General features: G+C 40.0%; 1 protein-coding gene and 1 long non-coding RNA gene across 2 annotated transcripts; one reads left to right on the forward strand and one right to left on the reverse strand.

Annotated features, from left to right (window-relative positions):
• Window positions 1–489: 489 nt before the first annotated feature.
• LOC117937172 lies at window positions 490–17,199 on the forward strand. Its single transcript, XR_004655106.1, has 2 exons — window positions 490–620; window positions 17,036–17,199. It is a non-coding gene; the product is annotated as an uncharacterized LOC117937172 (long non-coding RNA).
• Window positions 12,070–23,586, reverse strand: LOC117937171 (G protein-activated inward rectifier potassium channel 1-like). The gene is made up of 3 exons (XM_034860949.1): window positions 22,483–23,586; window positions 14,863–15,079; window positions 12,070–13,283 (listed from the first exon to the last, which is right to left on the reverse strand). Exons 1-3 carry the CDS (start codon window positions 23,149–23,151, stop codon window positions 12,610–12,612), a joined length of 1,560 nt encoding a protein of 519 aa, XP_034716840.1. The 5' UTR covers window positions 23,152–23,586; the 3' UTR covers window positions 12,070–12,609.
• Window positions 23,587–25,240: the final 1,654 nt, after the last annotated feature.

Raw genomic sequence — 25,240 nt, forward strand, 5'->3', positions numbered from 1 at the left:
AGCAGCTTACAAAGACAGAGACAGGCAGGAGGTCTGCTCAGGATTATGTAACTACTGATCCGTAAAAAAATGGCAAGCATATAGTCTTAAGGATATATCCTAAATTTCAGATTGTACCATTTACCTTCAAAGAAATGTCATGGCTCTGACCATACAGTTAACATGTTGTACTGTGGGGCATCAAAGTGTCAACCGGGGTAATGGGATTCATTCTAAAAAGTGAAATTCAATCGTGTGTGTGTGTGTGTGTGTGTGTGTGTGTGTGTGTGTGTGTGTGTGTGTGTGTGTGTGTGTGTGTGTGTGTGTGTGTGTGTGTGTGTGTGTGTGTGTGTGTGTGTGTGTGTGTGTGTGTGTGTGTGTGTGTGTGTGTGTGTGTGTGTGTGTGTGTGTGTGTGTGTGTGTGTGTGTGTGTGTGTGTGTGTGTGTAAGTCACTGCCTTGTATCTGACGTTCTTGTCATAATGTTGATGACACACTTGCCAATCACAGGAAGAATTAGGCAGCGAATATCCCGGATCTCGACTGTCACAGATTTCACTGACGCTGCTAAGCTTTGAAGAACTCTCAACCTGAGGAATGGAATTATCTCGCTGAGTTGTGCATGATGCCCTGGAACATTAGGTGAGAACACAGGCCAATAATTGCTACTTTATATTCAGAGTCAAAAGAGAACAAAATCAGTTTTCCCCCTTGCTCTCGTTGTACAGCTTGTTATACAACTCACACTCACTGTGAACAACATTTATTTAACAGTGTGCTAAAGGTGCTGAGCTGCTGGCTTAGTTTATCCAAATGTGAATACATAGTTATGTAGAGGGCTTTACCAAAGATCAGCATGCTAAGGATTGTTATAAAAATTGTTGGCTGTGGTTAAACTTGATCTGCTTATACCAGTTAATTGCCATGTATATTCAGTCATAGCAGTCCTCTCCAACCGGTCCCAAAATGTCCACGTTAGATAGTAAATGCCATAAATATATTCCTGTAAATCCTCACAATCATTTCCGTAAAGAACCAAGCAGACCTGCCCTGTTGCACAATCAAAATTTTCTTCAAAACTCGCCATTTCCAGCATGTGGCTTGCTAGCTCGGAGTTTGTTGATGTTTCCCGAAGCGACCACAGTTTGAGAACGGCAACGCTCAGAGAGAGGAAGGTGAGAGACATCGGGCGCATGCAGGAGCCACACACCAGATGTCAGGCAATTATCTTGGAAATACACTTTCGTTGATCCAGAGTAGAGTTTATGTTAATCCTTACACTTGTGTTTTTGATAAGGCTTAAAAAATGTGAAAACCAGATTTCAAACTTTTCACATGGCGAGTATTGCTCTTACTTCCGCTCCGTGCACGTCACCACTTCTGCATATTAATTAAGAAACCGTTATAGCTCAGAGGAGACCGTCAAGTGCAACTGTTCAACGTGATGATGATGTTTGTTTACGTTTCACACTTCATCTAAGGTTACTAACTGCAGATAGTGATGGAACAAAAAAAAATAGGTGCCCACTCTTGTTCTCTGGATGTTGTTACATACTGCAGCATTTTCTGAATTCAGACCATGTAAACTGAAGCCTTTGTGGCCAAAGTAATTGTTTGCTTGTTTTCTATATGCAGTCTGAACCTACCCTCTCCTCTTGACCAAATAGGTTTTAGAATCCCAGATTTTTGTTGACAATAGTTCCAAAGGTCAGGCTTGGAGAGAAAAAAATCAAACAACCAACCGTTGGGTGGAATATTTATTTTGTCATGGGAATGATATTCTGAGGAGCAATTTAATCTCCTTGTTTCCGCTCTGTGGTAAATTAGAGCGTGGCAAGTCTTATCAAGTGCATTTCAGGACACCAAACTCATTGTGAATACTGATGATAGAGAGGTAGGTGGAACGTCTCCGCACCAAACCTGGAGCTGACTCAGTTAAAGGGTAAATCCACTTAATGGAGGAAATCTTTTCTAACCAAATAGACAGTTATGGCTTAGTCTGGTTTGTGTTAATGCCCAAGATACAGTGTATATATATCATAGTTGCCAGTCAAACATAATATTTATTTATCTGTTTCTGGGCATGTGTGACTATATATTTAGATAACAATGCTCTTTTAATTTCTGCTATTGATATTTGGAAATGTATTTATTAGTATTGCTGAAAATACAATGGATACCATGCAGATATGCTCATGGTTGTGAAAGCTCTAGTTTAGCCTGTTGGAAGCCAATCTGTGTAACATACACAAATGTATGGCTGGAGAGTGAAAATGTCCCTTTAAAGTAAATCAGTGCAGTAACCTTTTGTGTCAGTTAAAACCTCTTTTAAACAGGCAGCACCACACCAAACTCAAGCTTACTTTCACGCCTCCAGGATGATGGAGTGGGTTATGAAAACAGCAGCTGATTCAATTCATAGAATTTCTCTGCATTTTTTAAGTTGTATCCTTTTAATATGTGCTGTAGGTCACTGCCAACCATGTTCTGCTTATCCTGATTACACAAACCTGCTTCTCTGAAACAATTGCCTTACAGTTCAAAAGAGCCAGATGGCAAAGAAACACTCTCTGGAAAAGCGTTTTGCACAAAACTTTTTTTACCCTAACGACGTCTCAGCTGCCAAACTGTCTTGTTATATATTCACATGAGCATACGGTGCATGCAGCTTTTTTTCTCAGGGGCATTTTAACATGTAAGCCACTCTCCTCTTCTGCTGATAATTACCGCCCGCACTGTGCTGCAGTAACATCAACACGACTCAGGACCAGAAATATTTTTTTAAGATCATTTTTGGGGGTTTCTTGGCCTTTAATCGACAGAATAGCTTGAAAACAGGAAAGGGGAGTGAGAGGAGGGACGACCTGCAGCAAAGTGTCCCCGATTGGATTTGAACCCGGGCCGCCAAGGCCTCAGCCTAAAGGGGCACACACTCTACTGGGTGAGCTAGAGGTGAAAGATTTTAATCAAATTCTGGTGTAAGCAGATAACTCAACCCATTTTACTGCTACTGGATATTAGAGATTGTAACAAAAGGTTACTGAAGCGCCCTGATGCTCATGTAAGTTTTATTAAGTCCACTGTAACAACAGACATGGTTTAAACTCAACAGCTTATAAAGGGTGAACGGAAGGACAAACGTAATAGCTGCCTCACCCATATTCTGTGCTTTATAGCTTTTGTATTTGCTGTGGGGCCTTTGTGATTATTGTGCTTAAGTATATCAATAACTCCATTAGTTGTGTCTATAAAAAGCGGTCGCTCTGCTCTGCTTTCGTTTTCATAAATACAAAATGTGATTAAACCAAAAGTAAAATGACATTGGATATCGTGCCCACAAGTAATTTTGTCACAAATGTTTCTTAAAATCTTAGGACAGGACACTTTTAAGATATGCTTTCTAATCACAGATGGCCATCTCCCTCACCAACTGGGGACTAATGGTATTCCCTCAAGTACAAGTCTCGTCACGGCACTAGCTGCTTTAGCATGTTCTCCCTCCGCACTGCTGGCAGTCTAGTCACAGATGGCCAATGCAAGTGCATAGGAGGATTATGTGAACAACACAAAGCAGAGAACGAGCTCAGAATTTCAAAGTTAATTTAATTCTACACTCCAAACGAGCCACAAAATGTGCCCTGGGGATAAATGTCACCTTTGTTTTCTTTGAGTGTGACAGTTTTTATCATTATTTAATAAAAAAAGAAGGCCTTTATTAAATTTTCAGGATGGAACTCCCTAACTGGACAGAGTGAGTAATGAGCAATAAATTGCATGTTCCCAAGCAGGAATCATGTCACAGTATTAGCCGGAGTGGACGACAGATACAGTGAATGCTGTTGAGTGTATCCCAGAGGGTTTCGCTTGGTAAATAATGCAGCAGAGCTAATTGATTTTTGCTCCTCCCAAATGATTTGGAAACTGGAGCTAGTATAATAAGTTGAGACGACAGTGCCATTGCTGTGTGAGAGAGAGATGTTAAGTAAAGGCTCAAAAGGAGTGCACATAGACACACACACACACATGTTCTTAAATGTCTTTCAGTTGTTGTAAAACTAACTTATAGCATATCAAGCATGCCATTTGTGTGTCTGATGTCCTATAACTTCACAGCTAACCCAACCACCAACCTGCTGGCCAAAACAAAATCTTTTTTTTTTTAGCTAAAATCAACGGCTGGCTTTGGCACTGCTGTACTGCCAACTACAACCCTGATTAGCGAATAATCTGAATTTGTCAAGAAGGATAGATAGGTCAGTATCCATGGTACAAATGAGTCACTTTCCTGCCTTACCAATTTGTCCCCAAACCATGCAGTGATTAACCTAACCCAGAGGCTGTAAAGCTGCCTGGCAGGAGTTGTATAAGAAATAAGGTTCGGGGCACAGATGAAGCTTCTTCACAACTTGCGTCCTGGCTTGGGCTGCCTCATTTTCCCAGAAGACAGACTGGCACTGTGGCGAGTCTGCGACATGTGCACTCAACATTTGTGTATTTGCCAGATTGGAATGCTTGTTTGCTCAGCTGCTGTTTTTTCTTGAAACTGACAAATGTGCGAGACAGTCTTTTATTGGTCATTATTCTGCTGCACTGATAGCAAATCTGTTCAGTTTCTAGTTTGGCAGTGAAACGCTTGTAATCATGTCAAGTATTGTGTCCAGAAATCCTCAGAAATAACTGTTTGGCCTAAATACCACCATTTAGTTGGTCTCTGTTTTCTTTACTGACAATGTGCCTTCACCCTGTGTCAGTGATTCTCTAATGGGAGTGCTTGTAATTCTGCTATTTTGCCAGGGGTGTCGACATTGAAAGATTGAGTAGCCGGACTAATTTGCTAAAATAGAATTTAAAAGACTTTAACATTTTTGATTAAAACATATACACACACATTGTGTAAGCTATGACTCCTGGAATATGTTGCAATTATTTAAGTATGTGAAAAATCTTTTTAATAAGCGAGCAGACAAGTTGTGAGTTAGCGGATAAATAATTGAAATAGTTAACAGTAAATGTTAATTGCATTCCCTAAACATATACAGTATGTCATCTTAATTGTTAGAGATCAGAATTGTGATAAAAAACCCAAATAAGTCACGGGTCAATTTGACCCAAGGGACATGAGAGGGTCCCAAAAGGGAAGACAATACAAGGGTTAAGGAAGCCTTTGCTTGCCATCTCCTCAATCTGAAGAGTCAAAGTAGCAGCCACCATCTTATCTCAGCTCTTCTTGGAATACCTTTCCTAGCATCTGGGTATAATACAAGTTTGAATTATTTATCAAATGTTGTGTGCATGAAACATCCACCTCTTAATCAGCTTTCACATCACTGCACTGAATAAGGTTGTGTGCTCAGTTAATCAGATTTATTGTGCTGGAAGCAATTTAATTTGATAGGGTACAAATGAACAAAGCTTGGAAATACTGACAGGGTAGAGAATATTAAAGCTAATTGAATTTAACAACATACGGTTGATAACTCTGAAGGAGACTGGAAGTCAGAAGTTAGAAAAAAACCAGAGGTTTTTCTGTAGTATTTTTTTGTATTTGGATGCCTGTCGTTTGCAAATGTCTGCGTGCATGATTGTCACACTTGTTGCCTTCCAATTGATTGATTAGCTGACATCTCATGTGTCACGGAGAAAGAAATCCTGTCTAAAAGTTGTGAGAATGATGGAAATAAAAAAGAGTGCTCAGAAGAATCGTGTCCCAGAAAATATGTAAATTTTCTGAAAATATGTAAATGTTCTGAGACATGAACAAGTCTTCTTTCTCGAGCCTCTCTTTGAAGATTACTAAATTATCCCACATGGTATTTACTGAATGTGTTAGGTAATCCAAAGAGGGAAGATGAATTACTGTATGTGATGAAGACTTTGAAACGTGTGAGCAAAGCAAGGCCTTTTGGGAAATCAAAGGTTTTAGTGTTAGTTGGCCGAAGGTGTCAAGTGGTGGATGGAAAATAAAAGAACCACAGACATCTCTTTTCTGTGAGCATATTTTAAAGATTGTAACTGAAAAATCTATTAAAAATGATCACTCTTTCTTTAATCTTTAACCATCTCACTCTGAGCAGACTTCAATCATGGCCGTTCTCGGAAATCTCAAAACAGGCTGACAACACCCTCCCCTGCTGGTTAGATGATCGGGAGAGAATGCATAGTATCTTTTTTAAGATATAGGACTCAATGAACTCATTGTTTCTAAAGTTAAACAATAAATATAGTAGGATAATATGAATAAATACACACAAACAATTTCTGTTTTGACAGCCCATTAATGATTAAAGTGTTTGAGTGTTAAACTCTTAGTAAATAAAACATACCGGTAAGAATGATTGGACTTGTTGGTTTTTTAGTCATGAATATTCAAACCTGCATTAACAGTTTTTCTTCCCACCTAAGGGCAGCAAAAAAAAAACTGTAAACGCAACACTAACATATTATCAATTTATAAAGCTGATGTGGCAAACTTGTTAGCAAAAGGTTCCCTACTTACGCATGCAGCAGATACGGAGCAACATTAGTATTAATATTGAGTCGCATTCCTGGCAACCTGCTGAAAGTCAGTCTAATAATTATTATTCTTTTAGCACTGTTTTTGGTCTCCACCAACTCCACTGAGAAATATTTGGCTCCTTTAGCTGCTAACTTATCCTTGTTGCGGACCAGGTTGTGTACAGTGGGTTTTTAGAGATGTGCGACTAAAAACAGCTGCCTGCGGCTGTAAACAATGCTAATGAAAGCGGTGAGGGTCACAAGAAACATTAAAGTCGCTGGCCCGAAAACCACAACAATAAACTGAAATGTGCTGAAATGCTTAGTAGAGCTGAGGTTAATTTATGAGTCAAGTGATTATTATCTGTGGGTTTGTTGCTATGAGCAACCTTTTTCACATAACAATCGGCCATGTAATCCATAAAATAATTCTCATAGCTGCTTTAATGTTATTGTAAAAGTGGTAAGAGTCTGAACTAGGGTTAGAATAAAGCAAGACTGCTGCTGAAATGCATTAATCCTTCTTTTAAAGCATTATTTTATTGTTCAAGTTCATCTCAAATATTGTTTTGAAAACATTTTATTTTGTAAATAATTTAAGTCATAACACTGTTCACAATGTGAGATTGCATTTAGTGTATGTAGTAAAAGTGAAAAAGCTGAGAAAATAGTTCTTCAAACTGAAAATTCCATCTATTTTTTTATCAAAACCTACTGTATTCTTACATTCATCAGTCTGAAAGGTAACCACGGAAATAAAGCGCACTTGAATTGATGTATCACGGAGAATATAAAGAAAGAAAAGCAATTGAGATTCTGCAGGGGAGAACTGAGCAACTAGGCTGCCCTGAGCGAGCCTGTGGGCACAACACAGCTGACACCACACCAAGTAAATTATGCCTACTTCGATCTCTCATGGTGATCAAAAGGAAACCAAAAATCTGTCCGGTTCTCTCATAAACGATTTGTTTTAAAGTCTTGTACACTGTGATATAGCAACATAATTGGTGTACATTTACAGTGAGAGAGTGTCCAAGGTAACTCCCACTCCAGCTTGTTCAGTAGTTTGATGGTTGCTTAAATCAGTGAGCGTTAACTCACTTTACACTTTCAAAGTGAAATGAGCTCATAGATACATATTTATTGATAGCTGCCCCTGCATGTATATGGCTGTATCCATGTCAAGAGGTGTATCCAACAAAACTGAATCCTAGCATCCCATATGATCTTAGTAAACACGCCATCGCCCCGCTCACAAAGCTAATGGCGCTATGCTTTAGAGAAGCGACAGTTTCTTTGCTCATTGACTATGGATGGGCATCTGGTCAATGTGGTTGTGTGATGTGATCACTGGGCTCCATCTGAGAGCGCCTCACTGTGATTCCCTATGCACACAGATAAACATGCAGACACACAGAGCCCACAGAGTCACGCTCTGCACACACATCTGCCTTTATGGTGACTCACACTCTCCTAAACATGAAGGAGCCTGGCAAGTGCAATTGTAAACATAGATCACACTTATAATTAATAGTTTTGGACTGTTAAAAAATTGTGAATAAGTCTCTTTAAGGGCAGAAAAAAGAACCAATATTCAGACCACTTTTTATGTTGTTGTGTCTGATGGACTTCATACAGTACAGTGCATTAATCATTATCAATAATCCAATAATATTATATGTGACAATGTGACAATGATGTCATAAGTACTTTTTTCCATTTTGGTGATCAGTGGTGGAGCAGGAATTTAGAAAATTACTTCAGCAAGCTAAGTACAGACATATCTTTAAAAATGTACGTCAACAATGAAAAAAAAAAAACTATTTCAGCAGAACGAGAGCTGTCAGTGTTAATAATAATGGGCCATAATTAGTGATTTGTGTTATTGTTACATTTGGGTTGCAGTTCTATAAAAATGCATCAAATTTCATAAATTTAACATTTGTGGCAAGTCCCTCAAAATTGGACTTAAGTACAGTATTTGGGAAAATGTACTTAGTTACTTTTCATCGATGCTGGAACTTATATGCTTTGCTTATGAAACTGATCTATAATGAGTTTATGTTCATGTAATGGCCCAGATCAGTGTTGTCTGAGCTGTGTCATTTTCTTTCTATTGCAACCTTCTGTTCTCAGTTAGCTTAAATGCAGTTTTTATGGATATGACCTTCCTTTTGGTGCTCAAGAAGCAAATACGTAAAGACACTCTAATGTTTATCTCTAAAAATCTCAAAATGTATGCTATTGTTAAGGACTCATTGGTTCGGTTGGATCTCATTCATTTTTATTAAGATATTATGGACTGATTTAGACATGAATCATAGTAAATGAGAGCATTTCTGTATGTAAAAAATAACTGTCTCCCAGACGCACTTGTGATTTCAAATAATTTATTTTTTAGCAGTTGCAATATTAAGTTGTATCTTATATTAGCAATAATACAAGTGTCCCCTGATGTCAGCAACCCTGCATTCCCAATTTTTAGTTTTTTACATGTTCATAAATTAGTTCATGATAAAAGTCTAAAATTGCACCCATGCGTATAACAGGCCAATGCAAACACTGCACACAGAGGTAAAAAATTGTTTAAATTGTACAGTAGTAAACACATAAATTGAAGTGAGACTTCAAATAAAGAAATGTTCAGTATAAGTGATGAAAACATAGTGTATTAACCTGACTGACGTTTTTGTGGTTCTATTTTACCCATTGCCGGTTGATTGACCATTGGCTAAGCCCCGGCTGCCGTAGTTACTGTTGCTATGCTTGTCAGGCTTTCATTCTTGCACGCAGGGGCATAGCACAAAATTCTGGGCCTTGTAGGGGGGCATTTTCCATGCCCCCTCGCCCCCCCATTATGGATTTTTTTTTTTGCCCTTTTCACAGGAAGACCCTGGGTACCCAATCCCCTAATTTCCCCCACCCCTGCTTGCACAGCACATTCACAGTTTCCAATACCAGTAGAAAAGTTCTACTCTAAATTAGTTATTATTCAAAACAGTGAGGGCTTAATTTCACAGAGGTTTACAAAAGCAGGTTTCTCATTTCTAGCAGGCAACCAATGATTTGACCAGTTGTACCAGGGACTGTATAAAATATGGACATAGTTTCATTACCCATAGGTTTCTAAAGAGCAAAAATAAAGCACAAAGTGGGCAACTCCCGATGGCTTTGGCAGTCGCCTTCTTGGCCGTGCCTGATATCGGTCCCGGCTAACCAAAAATGGGCAAAGAGGTGGAGTGTGGATGGAGCTGAGGAGGGCCAAATGAAGCCTGCAGTCTCCTGTGGCGGTCACCTCTCACTTAAAGCAGCCTTTTGTGGCTAGCCTCAAGTGGCCATTCAAGGAACTGCAGCTTTTGGCACTTCCGCTTTGTCTTCATTTTTTTCAGAACCAGGAGTTTCCGCTTGAGCTGTTTGTTAGCTAGCTAATAAAGTTATCAATAGCTATACGAGTTGGCTCAAAACTCAGTCTCTGGCTGATTTAAAAGGATGTGAAAGGGGTTTTACGTTCACTTGATGGCTACAAACGTGATATTGTGCTAAAACACTGAGGCTAAAGCTAACAGGTCCAAGTAGAAGGTCAGCATCCTGACCGACTGAGCAGGACGGAGCTGCTTTTGTAACCTACACTCCGATTGCTTCCAGCATCCAGACTGATCTCATGAAATGGCGCATGTCTGACACGCAAATTTGTGTGCCACTATTGGTGTCTTACCGAGACGCATCCTCACTTTTTAGCATGTTTATCAACGTTGTTTGGCCTCCATTGACTTACATTACATCGCAATAGCGTGTGAATTTACACTGTAGCGAGTAGTGAAAATCAGCGTAGGGAGGTTGGTTGGAGTAGTGATTGGGTAGAACACAACACTTTCACCCAGGAGACCGGGGATCATGTCCTGCGTGTCACGTTTCCTTTGTGTCCCGCATGTCACGCTTCCAAAATCAACCGTTGCTTTCCGCTCGCGATAAAACACCAAGTTGCAGTAACACGGCAAACGGTGTGTATGTTTAGGGCCGCTTTACACAAGTCGGCGTGTATGTTTACACGAAGTCATGATGTCATGTTGCAGGATACGCTTCCATACAGTGTGGAAATACTACACAGTGGATGTGCTATATTTTTGGAAGGTGCTTTTTTTTTAACATGACCTATAACCCCACAAACTACTGTACGTAGTAAATTACTTATAGTGTTCCTTGGCAATGAAAGTAAGGATGTAGTACTGTAGATAGTAAGCTTGTTTGCCTGACATGCTAACATTTGCAGCTTACTTTAGAGCATATTAACTTAGTTTCATGCATTCCTCACACTTTTGTTTTTGTGTTTTTGATTTGTCAGCAATACCTTACAAGTTCATTCACCAATGCCCCATAGAAAATGAATAAGGCAAACCTTGCTTCATGCTGCTTTCAGTGGTTTTTGTACCAAGGGTGAATGCCCTGCAATTAAAGAAAACACAGTCAAATGTACAAAACACTAGCAAGTTAAGAAAACAAGTTAATTAATTTGACAAAACGTCAGCATTTACACACAACACAACCAAATACACAAATGCGCTGCAAATAGAGAAGCGATGCAACAAAAAAAAGCAGATGCAACAAAAAACGCTGCATACAGATTACACAACGGAAGTTCTCAAGGCCTCTAAAGGGAGCACTAAGTGGAACAGCTTGATCTTAGACCCTACGGGGAGAGAGAGAGAGAGGGAGAGAGAGAGAGCCAGGACACGTCCAATCCATAGACTGCTCATTATTTATTACTAATAATAATAATAATATACAGTCTATGGTTCAATCTCAGAATGGTGTGAAACAGTGTGCAACTGCAAATATTAAGTCTATATTTGAGATATGTTTTCTCTCATTTGGTGAATGTGTCTCGGCTCAGGTCACAGGTGATACTCAGTAAGCAGCGATGTCTCTGTAAACTCATGGTAATAAAACATTTAAAACTGCATCAGCGTTTAACATTGACGTTTGTTAAGCCATTTTACATGAGAGGGAAAAAGTTCAAGAAGCATCACTGAAGTGTAGGCCTCCAACTGACAGGATTTCTAGTCCCTTACTGTAAACCAGTCATTGAGACAGCTTTATAGAGACCGTGGGATTTATCAAACTGAATAAATCCCACCCTAACGTATAAACATGTATTCGTTAGCAGGATTGCCGTACTGTTTGGTTCGGTAATATACAGTCTATGGACGGTAGGGATGAGACGGGAGGTCTCCAGGCTGCAGCCATACCAGACTCTAACAAAAAGAGAGTGCTCCCTCCCGTGGGGTCGAAAATCAAGCTGTTCTACTTAGTGCTCCCTCTAGAGGCCTGGAGAACTTCCGTTGTGTTATCTATATGCAGCGTTTTTTGTTGCATCTGCTTTTCTTTTTGCATTGCTTCTGTATTTGCTGCGTTTGTGTATTTGGTTGTGTTGTGTGTATTTGCAGCGCGTTTGTGTATCTGGTTGTGTTGTGTGTATTTGCAGCGCGTTTGTGTATCTGGTTGTGTTGTGTGTATTTGCAGCGTGTTTGCTAAATGCTAAGCATACATTTTGTTTTCTTAATTTGCTTGTGTTTTGTCCATTTGCATCTGTTATCTTAAATTGCAGGGTGTTTGCCAGTTTTTAGTCTTACTTAAGCCCAACGTACACTGTTGGAGGCATGTGGAGAAATCCCAAGCTTGACAGAACTGCTGGCCGAGTTACTGTTGCTAAGCTATGATTGCACAATCGCTGTTAGGGGGAGGGGTTTAGCAAATGATCAATTCAGGTCAGGCTTCTTTATGACATTTTGGTGCTTGATTATTTAAAGATAGTGTAGTTTTTGGAGATAATTAAGTGTTTGATGTAACTTTGTAACTTAAAAAAAAAAAGTGTTTGAAGCGGGGGGGGGGGGGGCACAGATGGTGATCTATCACAAATAACTCACAGTACGAGCAGATGGATGGCTTATTGGCGTTGTCCTTCTATTTGTTGAAATAGACAACTAAGTAGAGAGCCCCTCAGTTAATGTAAAATACTTGCTAAAAACTGCAGAAAAAAATTAAACTTATATCACAATAATCTTTTTTTGCTGTAAATGCAATGCCCATCAAGTTCAATATTAATTTGAAAAACTCTTAAAGATATAATCTGTAGAAGTCAGCGGTCAGCATTCATTTTGCGCAGTTTGGCGGGCAGGTTGTCCTCTGGCCGACCCCCTACCAAGGGGATCTGAACTGGGGTTGGTGTTGGAGGAGTGATGGTGCTTATGGATGCTGGTAGTCTCTGTTTCTCCAGCTCATCTTCCTCAGGTTCTCCATCCAAGGACAGCAGCTGGACCTGCTCATCCAGCTGTCCTTGCCTCACAACCGGGATAGAACTGGACCTCAGCCTTTGAATACTAAGCGGAAGGTCTCCTGTGCTGGAGGCCTTCCCCCCAGGCAAGGCTGACCCTGTTTTTAGTCCCCTCCAAAGGTGCTCCTCTTTGGTGGAGCTCATGCGCTGAAGTTTGCTGGGCAACCTGCAGGATTGGTCCTCTGTATGGTCTGCATAGTCAGCTGACATGAACCTTTCCCTGCGGCCTCCTCGGCCATCGTATCCCAGCTGAGGGGATAAGGGGGTGGGTGCAACAGAAAGAGAGTTTGGCGACTTTAACGGGGACTTCTCCTCCTGCTCTTTGACGCTGTATGGAGGCGTATTGACCTCAAAGGTGTTATGGAACTGGGAGTAGTCGACTCTGAAGAAGCCCTCCTCCAGTGACATGACGGGGAGGAAACGATGGCCCCACAAGACTTCATCTTCGGTGTAAGATGTCCTCGCCTGGCATGTCATACCTACGATGGAGAGGAGAGCCATAAGAACAGAACAATATTTAAAATACAGACAAGAAAAAGACAACACTGTAATATTCTGAAGGAAATTGGGGGCTAATAAAACTGGACAGATAGCCAGGCAGGGAAGTTAAATGGAAAGGGGAGAATTGCTTTAGGGAAAAGACAGCCAGAGATATGAAGGACGGAGAGGAGCTTGTGCTATTGAATAATTAAAGACCATGAAATTAAACATTCCATTAAATATTGTGTTTTATATTACAGAGTAATGCTATGGAATTAGAAGTTTATTCAAATAAATATAAATATACATGTGTGTATGTATATGTATATATATATATATGCATGCCTCATTCAATGCGTTGCCTTTATTTTCATGACTATTTACATTAGATTCTCACTGAAGGCATCAAAACTATGAATGAACACATATGGAATTATGTACTCAACAAAAAATTGTGAAATAACTGAAAACATGTCTTATATTCTAGTTTCTTCAAAGTAGCCACTCTTTTCTCTGATTACTGCTTTGCACACTCTTGGCATTCTCTTGATGAGCTTCAAGAGGTAGTCACCTGAAATAGTTTTCCAACAGTCTTGAAGGAGTTCCCAGAGATGCTTAGCACTTGTTGGCCTTTTGCCTTCACTCTGCGGTCCAGCTTTCCCTAAACCAACTTGATTGGGTTCAGGTCCGGTGACAGTTTGGGGTCATTGTCTTGTTGAAAAATAATTGATGGTCCAACTAAACGCAGGCCTGATTCGCACAATCTCATCTTAACAGTTGTTCTAGAGATGTGTCTGCTGCTAGAACTCTGTGTGGTATTCATCTGGTCTCTAATCTGAGCTGCTGTTAATTTGCGATTTCTGAGGCTGGTGACTCAGATGAACTTATCCTCAGCAGCAGAGGTGACTCTTCTAGTCTTCCTTTCCTGGGACGGTCCTCATGTGAGCCAGTTTTGTTGTAGCACTTGATGGTTTTTTGCGACTGCACTTGGGGACATATTCAAAGTTTTTGCAATTTTCCAGACCAACTGACCTTCATTTCTTAAAGTAATGATGGCCACTCGTTTCTCTGTACTTAGCTGATTGGTTCTTCCCATAATATGAATTCTAACAGTTGTCTAATAGGGCTGTTGGCTGTGTATCAACTTGACTTCTGCACAACTGATGGTCCCAACTCCATTAGTAAGGCAAGAAATTCCTCTAATGAACCCTGACAAGGCACACCTGTGAAGTGAAAACCATTTCAGGTGACTACCTCATGAAGCTCATTGAGAGAACACCAAGGGTTTGCAGCACTATTAAAAAAACAAAGGGTGGCAACTTTGAAGAAACTAGAATATAAGACATGTTTCACTATTTCCCACTTTTTTGTTAAGTACATAATTAAACATGTGTTCATTCATAGTTTTGATGCCTTCAGGGATGATCTACAATGTAAATAGTCATGAAAATGAAGGAAACGCATTGAATGAGAAGGTGGGTCCAAACTTTTGACCTGTACTATATATATATATATATATATATATATATATATATATATATATATATATATATATATAATATAGTAATTTGCTCTAACCAGTGGTTTCCACGATGCCTTCTAGGATGACGACAATCTCAAACTGCTCGTTCATTAGTGAGCGCTGCGACAGATCAAAGAACGGGCTCTTGTTGTTTATTTCGTGGCAGATGGTTAGAGGCGACACCAAGAAGAGCTGGTCCGCCCCCGTCCCAAAACCCACATCCAGCTCACACTGATCCAGGGGCAGGAACTCACCCTCTGGGGTCTGCCGAGACTGAAAACATAAAAGATCAGCACATATAACATTTTCATTTAATAATTGAGGATAATTCTTCACATTTCTCCTCCACGACGGGGTCAGAGCACACGGTTATGGAAGCAAGTAATAACAAGAATAAACCTATATGCAACCAAATACCTAATTGTGAAATTGAACCACCACTAAAGGCTTAATGTTGAATTTAAACACCACATTCTTTATAGCAGTGAAATATGTATTGCACTGTATAACTTGGAAAAAACACCAAACACCTCTAAAATGCCTATGCATGTGTGCAGGTATAACAACGATGGGAATGTTACTGAAGCTGTGTTAAGGGTCCCATGAAATGGCTTTGAGAAAGCAATTTTCCTCCATGGTCAGACATAGTTCCACATTTAATAGGATGTTGAGGTGGGAGTTAAAGTGAGGAGGGAGTTCATTGTAGAGCAATAAAGCTGGCGGGACAAAGCCTGGATGTGATCATATGGCGTTTTTTCCATTGCATGGTATCTACTCGACCCGCCCCAACTCTACTCGCCTTATTTGGTTTTCCATTTAAGAAAAAACGTCCCTGGTACCTGCTAACAGATGCTTTTTTTTAGTATCACCTCAGTCAAGGTTCCAAGCAAGCTGAGGCGATACCAAAAGGTGACGTGAAAACCTGTAGACTACTGATTGATCGGAGAGAATCGTCACTATTCACTGCGTCATAATTGCTAGCGACAGCCGGGGGGCGTCCTGAACAAACCCGCCGTATTTAAATAAATACTTTAGCCAGCGTTTTTTCTTTTTGCTGCCTCCAGCTTCTTTTGAAACTAATTAGTCTTCTGGCCACGTGCCGAGAATCAAACACACCTTCAACGTTCTGTGTGTGTCACCTTAGGTCACGGCAGTTTCCTGCTATGGCGACCAGCCACGGCTTGCCTCACGCATGAAGCGGTACTAATCTGCAATGGAAAAAGGAGAACAGGGCACCGCGGTCAAGTCGAGGCAAGTCAATTAGGTACCATTAATGGAAAAACGCCAATAGATAGTCCTTTCCCTCCAATAAGTGGAGGGAAGGGATTAAGTGGGGCACGTTTTTCCATGAGCCTCAGACTTCATTTTGATATTGCTGCAAAATGATAGCACCTAAAAGCACACCTCTGACAATAGGTGTATTTATTTGCCTTGAGAGTTGGATGAGTCAACAAAAAATCGTGACACTTTTGGCAGAGACATGGGTGCGTTTTTGATAAAGCAACACAAAGAAATTAACATGTTTACACATTGTTTTGGGATGATAGATTGCAGAACAATACACCCAGGAGAGGCAACATCACTAGAAATGTGTTCTTAGACCTTGATGTTGTTCTCTGTGAAATTACTGGAAGACATGCTGGGTAAAGGTGAAAATAAGGGTGTAAAAAACAGGTCTCTCACATCTTTTTCAGACAACATTGGTAACATTTATAGTTTGAGACACTAATCTTTATTACTCTCATTGCCATCATATTAGAGTACTTTAACACTGTGGTAGCCTGGCTTCTTAGACAAGTAGCATTGAATTATGGAGAACATAGTGCTCGCTCTTGGGAAACTAAGCTTAATCAACTCTTTTAACTGTTGAATTAATACATGGAATTAGGGACAAGGCTCAAACTGCTCTATGAGCTTATAAACCTTCTTTTCCTGTCAATAACAAGCCTCTTACTCCAGTCGTTACGACGGGAGTGAATGATTTCCAAAGGAAAAAATGTTTGTTTCACCCAGAGTGAGGAAGAATTGAAGGCTAGTACCTTTAAATTTTACCACCAACATAAGTGAAGAAAAATGCAAATGTGTAACCTAAACTGTTTGATATTCTGTTATGGTTCAATTCAAATAGTTCTCCCTTTTGCCTCATGTTAACTTATATGCGAAGTAGCCTCCCTGGGCCTTTGAGTGAGGTCCACAGATGGCAGACAAACTTGTCATTTGTATTCACAGCGATGTTGAAGACAGAAGGGTGTGACATTTCACAGGAAGACATCTGTGCCACCAGATCCCTGGCTTGGTGAGGGAAAGTGTCACCCATCATACTGTATCAGTGATGGGCGCTCCTGGAATATGCAGACTGGGAGCCTATGTCGCATGTCGACTGAAATTAAATCTGAAAAAAATCTGAAAGCAAGAAAGGTCGATGTTAAAAAATGTGGACCTGGTAAGATAAGCTGTAGAAAGACACACCATCAATCTACCAGGTATCTTCTCTTAACTAACAAGATATTAGAACTTAATTTTGGCATTTCCTACAGTAAAAGTTGTAAAGGATGCACCATAAATGTAATTAGCCCATATAATTATACTTTGTGTGCATTTATAAACCAGCTTCAAGCCCTCATCCTCCTCCAGCATCTCTTAGACATAAATATAAAAAACAGGATAACAAAAGGCTAAAAAAAAGATACAATAAAATACAGGCTAAAATAACATTTAAATTCAAGTGTTATACTTTTTCTATTGATTTTTCCATATTGCTGTTGATCTCTGCTTCTAGAAAAGCTTCATCTGTCTCCTATAAGAGGAATTGTTTAAAAAAGCCTGTCATGATTATATTAATTTCTTTCTTTCACCCAATCATTTAAAAATGTATATTGTCAGTGAGAAGTTGAGGCTAGGTGTCCCATTTGTCGGCAACGCCCATACAAGTCATTGAGATTGGAAAACAATTTCCTGGGAAGTCATATTTAAGCCAATTCCAGTCATGAAAGTGAAGCTGCTATTTTCCCACATTCTGTTCATAGCTCCATTTTGCAACAAAACATCCTTGACACTGAATGGTTTTAACAAGGTGAAAGCTTTGTGTGTTATTTTACTCTCCGCTAAACAGTCACTGCCACAAGGGGGAAATTAATGGCCTTTGGAAGAGGACCTGCTATAGTGGGAGTGCTTAATTTGTAGAGCCACCTGAGTTTCAGGTTGAATAAAAGCAAGCCCTATCCCTGGTGACTCACTTACTCCTCAATGACTGCACTGTGTACGTGTGTGTGTGTGTGTGTGTGTGTGTGTGTGCGTGTGTGTGTGAGCGAGCGAGCAATGCAAAGACACACCAAGTCAAAGTTAGAAAGAATCATGCATGTACATGTTTGTCCTTGTGTGTCTTTAATGCAACTGTGTCTTAGTGTGTGCTTATATCCTTTGTGTGTCCAGCTGGAACCTTTGATCTAGACATCCAACGTAATGCTCCCACAGACGTCACATTCAAGCTGCCAATTCCCAATCTCTCGACAGCACCATTAAAGCTACTTTAACTGTATTTCTCTTTTCGTTTTCTTCTCTCTTTCTCGTCATTTTGCTTGTCCTTCAGAGTTGGACAGTGGCAGATGTGGCAAGTCATGCTGACATGTCCGCCTGCCTGTCTATCTGCTACAACTAGCCCTAATCACTTGTCTCCTGCTGTGGACTAACCTACTGAGACAAGCCTCTGTTGGGGAACACCAACACCAACCCGCTGTCACTCTCTTGCTCTGTCTTTTTGTTGGAGCACTTTTTCCTATGAGGATGAGTGTGTTTCTTTAATGCATTTTTGGCAAAACGTGCAAACATGTTTCTTTACATTAATATCATATTCTGCCAGTGCTTAAGGGATTAGTGCACCACTGCATTCTGTTGACTTATTAATGAAAACTGCATTAAAATTAATTGAAATTCAAGGACAGTTACCTTTTTAAGTTAATATGTATTATGGATGTAATAAAATGTCATGCATAATAATCCGCTGGTAATTACTTCCGCTTAGGACAATATGTTTTCCGTTCAGTTTGTCCGTTTACATGAATGGTATTACAGAAAAACTACTGGCCAAATTTTCACAAAGTGTGGTAGAAGGGTGTTGCATGGGCCAAGGAAGAAGCCATTACATATTGGTGAGGATACGAATCACAAGGCAAATACACTGTAGTTAATGTTGCGAGAGAAGGCATTTGTGCTGCATTCATGTGGTTTCCAAATTATTGGAAAAATTAGTTCCCGACTGGGAAAATTCATACTGCATTAACATTGTGAAATAGGGCATGTCTTGGCAGTGGTCGGTGCTTTCCGAGTGCCCTTCTAGTTCTATTTGTTATCCAGGTCAGAAGTATCTAGATGTAGATGTTTCCTCTGGGTACGTCAGTATCAGCGACTCCCGTTTCACAACTCTATTTTTACGACGCTTCGGTCCTCACTGAAATTCATAGAGGAAATAAGGCCAAGCATCAAAATATATCATCAAAAAAAAAATACTGTAGCTAAAATCAAGCAATCTGATTGGTACTTTTGTGTCAGGCCAAACAATGGCCCTTAGCTGTGATAAAATCACAACAAACCGTCAACATGTCATGAGCTATTAATTAACACAGCCTGGGGGAAAAAGCCACCAATCAGAGGGCAATAGTGGCACCGCCTACATGGATGCTGGAAGGTGATATATCAAGTAGACGGTTGATAAATTTTTAATGACACTTGGTAATATAAAGACAATAGTCCTATATCACCCCTTCCTGAATCATTGGGAAAAAGTGTGTACAAAAACAAAATTGAAAAGAGTTAAAATACTGCACCAAAATATGCTTATTACATACACAGCATATATTTTAAACATTTTCAGGTTTACTTTTTTAAACCTTGAAAAGCTATACATGCACTTTTACATGCATAATAATTACTTTGCATTGTAAATAACGTGAGTACTCATCAAGAATCGGACCAACTTTATCCAGGTATCCAAGTTCCATAAGAAGTTGCAACTCATGCCTAGCCCTGAGAATTGATTGCAGTTGCCTTGTCCCAGTCCATTTACACAGCTTTGTCATTAGGATTTACTGCAGCATGTCTCATATCTTCAGTCAGCTTCGTGGACAACCCATCTGATAGTGACCTTGAGCTGTGCATTACCTGAAACCCTGGCATTGTTCCCACAGTGCAGGTGTACTACTATGGGGGGGATGTAGAGTCAATTTACTCTACACTACCCCACTGTACATTCTGATAACACAATGCCGTAGCTTTATGGGCTCATAAACACATCACTGTGTCTGTTAACATGCACTTTAAAAGACATAAAAGTACTGAATCTATTTAGCAGCAATGTCACAGTGGTATCCTGCACACTGGCCACTGTAACAACACATTTAAAATAGAATCTAAAGAAAATAGAGGTTTTATCCCAAAATAAGGTATTTCATATGTAAAATATGGTCTCACTGTCCAAGAAAATCCATGAAACATGAAACGGCACTGTCTAAAAGTGAGCTCAAAAAGCATGTTTTGATTGTTTACCGCTTGTCCTTGGGTCATGATTCATGGCACAGGAAAGCAAAGCTTTTTAGAAGATCATTAGCAAAGACCTAGAGGTCTGACCTTCCACCAACACACAAATAGCTGTGGCTTAAAAGATGATTTAATGAAAGATCCTCATTTACTGGCAGATATCCCAGATCAGGATCATCACATAAATATAACCAACTGATCTTTGAAAGAAAGCCAATGTCTGTTGAACTAAAAAATCTGAAACGGATGGCTCAGGAACACTTTAAACAACACACCTTCCCTGTTGCAGTAGCTATATTATGCTCAGGCAGGTTGGTTTGCTTTTAAAAACAAAAAACTAATAAAATAACCTTGAAGGAAAGGCAAGATTGAGTATGGTGCAGTGTCACAAAGTACTGGTAATGTATTTACTCTGCAACAGTAGTACAGCAGCTTGTTTTGCTTTTCATGTTGTGAATCAGACCTGCTCACAATTCAAGTTTTCCACTTTTCTACCTGGTTTTAAGGTATCAAATAAAGGCTATAAACTAAATTATCCCAGAAAGGATTCTTCAATAATAAATCTGTAGGGGCTCCATGTGGTACTTATACTTAGAGGTCATTCTACTAGACCATATCTGTAATTTGGTACATGGTTCTGATCAAAGTCAAATATGACAGCATGCCCCACGGGAGAATAGCTAACTGCTTTCATTCAATAGACTATTACAGAATATTAAACTCTCTGAGTGTAACTATTGGCCTCTGTAAGGTTGTTGATGCAGCATTGTATTTGCCTTTCTAGGCTGTTAAATAATGAGTCAGTGGTAATGAAATAAAATTAAAGTCATTATGGAGAAAGCTGTAAGATTAGGTTGCTTTTACTGTAAAGTGTTTTTGAGCACCATGTAAAGCGCAATGTAACTCAAATGTATTATTATTATAATTAGTGATATTAGACGTTATTGAGTAATGGTTTTTGACGTGGTAAACTGAGTGACTTTTATTTCTCTAATGGATACTTTACCTGTTGTAAAATGAAAAACTGAACAGAAAAACGTTTTTTTTAGATGATCAAACTGGAGCGCAACACAAAACATTAAGTATGATCACAGTAATACAGACATACTGGGAGCGTTCTGGTGACTCTTCCTCAAGTTTCAGAAAGTAAACTGTCACTTGAGATCATCATGCTACTCCACTCATGACTAACTCTCCTTGCCAAAACAAAACACTGCTGTCATTTAGATATCCGCTCATGTTTGGACTGGAGAAAAGACATTCCTGCTGCAGTGAGAAAATACAGGGCTTGCACATAATACACACAACTGTCAAATTGGCTGTGATGGATTGTGGTGCATGGACATGAATTTTGACACAGCATAAAATAGTGTTGTCCAGCTTTCGGCCATATTTGTTGCAGAGAATTTGGATTTAGAAAATGCAATGATGGACAGTGCAGAGTCAGTCTCTTTTAGTTGTGAAGTTGACACAACATGTTTTACTCTTCTTTTTTATCATAGCCAGCAGCTGCCTCAGCGCCTTTCATCCTCAAATATTCCTTCAGCTCTGAAACCAGCTCACATTTGATACGGAGGTATATATCACTGTCAACTCTCAGGGTTTCAGATTAGTGGCATTTTGTCTTAAGGCAATACTGACCACAAGAAAAGTATTTACCACACAGTAGAGGAATTGGTTAAATATATCTTTAAATCAACAAGCTGCCCCCATTCAGCTCTTCTGTGGACTTTGAAGCAGAGGCTGAACTTGCTAAACCCATTGTGACCCTGACTGTACCAGGCAACACACTCAGCAGAAACACACTGTGTTAGGGAAGACTCAAGCAACTGAAATAGTTGCAGGGAGTAAATGGTAACTCACTCAAATACACCTCGGAGCCTCATATTAAAACCGAAGCCTCTGCATAGAGACCCTCAGGGAATGCAAGACATTCTGGAGATGAATCAAAATAAAACGCATGACTTGAAAAGCTCCCTTATAACACAATGAGCAATTTAAAACATATTAAGGGACTGTGAATTAGTCTCAGCCTTGATAATGGCCTTATTATTGCTCCCATTGCCAAAGTGTGCCTATACTTGTGTAGCCTAGTGATTTTGGATATAAGCTATTGCGCACCTTGACTATGACCTGTAACCTACCTTAATGAGTTTGCACCTAATCTGAGCGGACACCATATGACTGTTCCGCAGGTTCCCCACTCGGAACATGAGACACAACTTCCCGTCTCGTTGCGAAATGACCGCGTCCTGGCTGAACATCAGCGTCTCGGCGCGCTTCTTCGGCTGCGACATCTTGATGAACATGCAGCCGATGAGAAAGGCGTCAACGATGGACCCCATCAGCGACTGGAAGAGGAAGAGGATGATTCCCTCCGGGCACTTCTCAGTGATGTAGCGGTAGCCGTAGCCGATGGTCGCCTCCGTCTCGATGAAAAACAGGAACGCGGAGGGAAAGTTGTACACGTTGGCGACGCACGGGGTGTAGGACGAGTCGTGGCCGCCGTGGCTCAGGTCGCCGCGGATGTAGGCGATCACCCACCACATTGAAGCCATGACCAGCCATGCCACTGTGTAAGTGAGGATGAAGATGAGAAGGTTCCAGCGCCACTTGAGATCCACCAGCGTGGTGAACAGATCGGAGATGTACCGGCTGGTCTCTCCGCCAAGGTTACCGTGCTGGACATTGCAGCGACCGTTCTTTTCCACGAAGCGCTGCCTCTTTCTCTTCGCCGGTGCGGAAAAACTCGTGTCCCGGTTGGTGTTCACAACCTGGTAGTCCTCGCCAAATTTCCGCCGTAAGGCTGACATTGTATCAAAAAGCCTACCTACTTGTGACAAGTACTACTAGCCTACTTGTTCAGAACCAGGCTCTTTTGCGCAAGTTTGGAACCCCCTGTTCAGAACCATGAAATAACATTCAGCGCGCGACTCGCATCCTGTGAGGAATAGATGCGTCTCTGTCCTGTAAATTAATCCTAAGTGAGCAGAGATTCTGCGCAATACATGATTCAGACGCGGTCCTTTACGCAAAGGGGTCTGCTGCGTGTGACAACTTTTTCTCCTCCATGGAAGGAATAACACACCTTAAACATTACATTTAAAACAAAAGCTGCATTCAGACCGCTCGATTCAAAGGATGTCCTTGGTAGGTCCACTGAGAAGCTGCCTCAGACCTGTGATGAACAGCTGGCTAGTGCGCACTTCTGCCTCAGGGAACAGTTCTGGGAGTGTCTTCAAATTAAAGATTGTAGTCAAATTGTAGCACGTGTGAGACATTCCTTGTGCACAGTGGGTGGTGACTGAAGTGAGGGGAGAGAGAGGGAAATGTTTTTCTTATATTTGTTTTTTTTAGGCTACCCAAGGTGAAAGCACCGAATAAACAATGTAAGTGTGAAATCACTAAAATTATCGTACTTTTTTTCACATTTTCACATCCGATGCCGCTTTAAGTCTTTTATTTTAACGTCCTTTACATTACTTTTAAACGTGTTCCCCCTAGTCGAACTCTATCTTTGTTGCTGAGAACACTGCCTACTGTAAGACTGGTCATTCTAACATTTGTGGTGATTGGTGGCTATTTGGTTCCTCCTAGTGGTCCTGCGATGAAAGTAAACCTGAAGTAATAAATGCCATCATAGAAACCGCATGATACACTAGGGCCTATAGAACCCTCCTATTGAAGTCACTGTGTCAGACAGATGGTGAACAAATGTCTCCATAAAACTACATATATTTTCATTGGTAGGCTATATTATAGTGCTTGTTGGAATGCTTGCACAAGATAAAATAAGATAGACTATTTATCCTACACTGGAGAAATTCCCCTGTTACAGCAGCTCAAAAGAAGAAAAAAAATCACACATCAGAATAAGACAAATAAATATTTAATTATATTTATTAGGCATTGGAAAAATAGAATAAGAATTACAATAATAGTTATACACTATAAACGCCCTTATTTTAAACAGACAGGTTTAAGCATGTATATACAGATGAACAGATGATTAAAGTGTGGATGAATAGAAATGTCATTTTTTCACATAAATATCCCAATATTGAACTTTACATTTGTACCTTGTCTTGTTCTGTAGCCTACCTGTTTATCTTGTTTGCACCTTATGTTCATTTCAGTTTATTCTTTTGTTTTGCACCGGAAAACACAATTCCTTTCCTCTATTTACTGTACTGCATTGTGTAGAGAATAATAAAGGATCTCTTATCTTATATCATGTTCGGAAAGGTTAGCCTACATTTTAAGCTAGCTTCACACCAAGTCCCTATGGAAATATTATCAAATGAATATGACTAGATGTTGTTAAAGCTAATTACACAATGTAATTATGGAATCATTGCTGCTCCCTTTCAAATGAGGGCAATGATGTTACCAATACTGTGTCTGTTCTTTGTTTTTTAGTAGTGAGATTGTATCAAACCTCGGTGAATCATCAATGTCAAATTACACTCCCGCAACAGCCCACTTACCCTGTTGTTTGAGTTTAACTGGAAATAAAGGAAATTGAGGCTGATAGAGAACAGAAAGAGGGAGACACCCTGTTGGACTTAGTCACAGGCCAGCTGCAGTATTAGGAGTGTAAACTAACTAAATGGCAATGTAAACAAAATGGAAAACTCTTTTTTAATGGCCAAAGTTTTTAGATTTGGACATACTGATTATTCTGATGTTCGTATGAACAATGGACTCCAAAGCACATGAATTCATCAATGTAAGGCATTCATCTGATAACAAAAAAAATTATGTTTGTATTCAGTTACACAGTTTTTGTTCTTTACTCTTGGAAGAAAACATGTGATTAAAATAAATGAAATGTAGAAAAAATCAGTGTCTTAATTTTTTAATACTTGCTGATATTAAATATCAAATGGAAACGCTTCTGGG

The sequence above is a fragment of the Etheostoma cragini genome, chromosome 21 (genome assembly GCF_013103735.1).
Source record: "Etheostoma cragini isolate CJK2018 chromosome 21, CSU_Ecrag_1.0, whole genome shotgun sequence".
Classification (NCBI taxonomy): Eukaryota; Metazoa; Chordata; class Actinopteri; order Perciformes; family Percidae; genus Etheostoma; species Etheostoma cragini.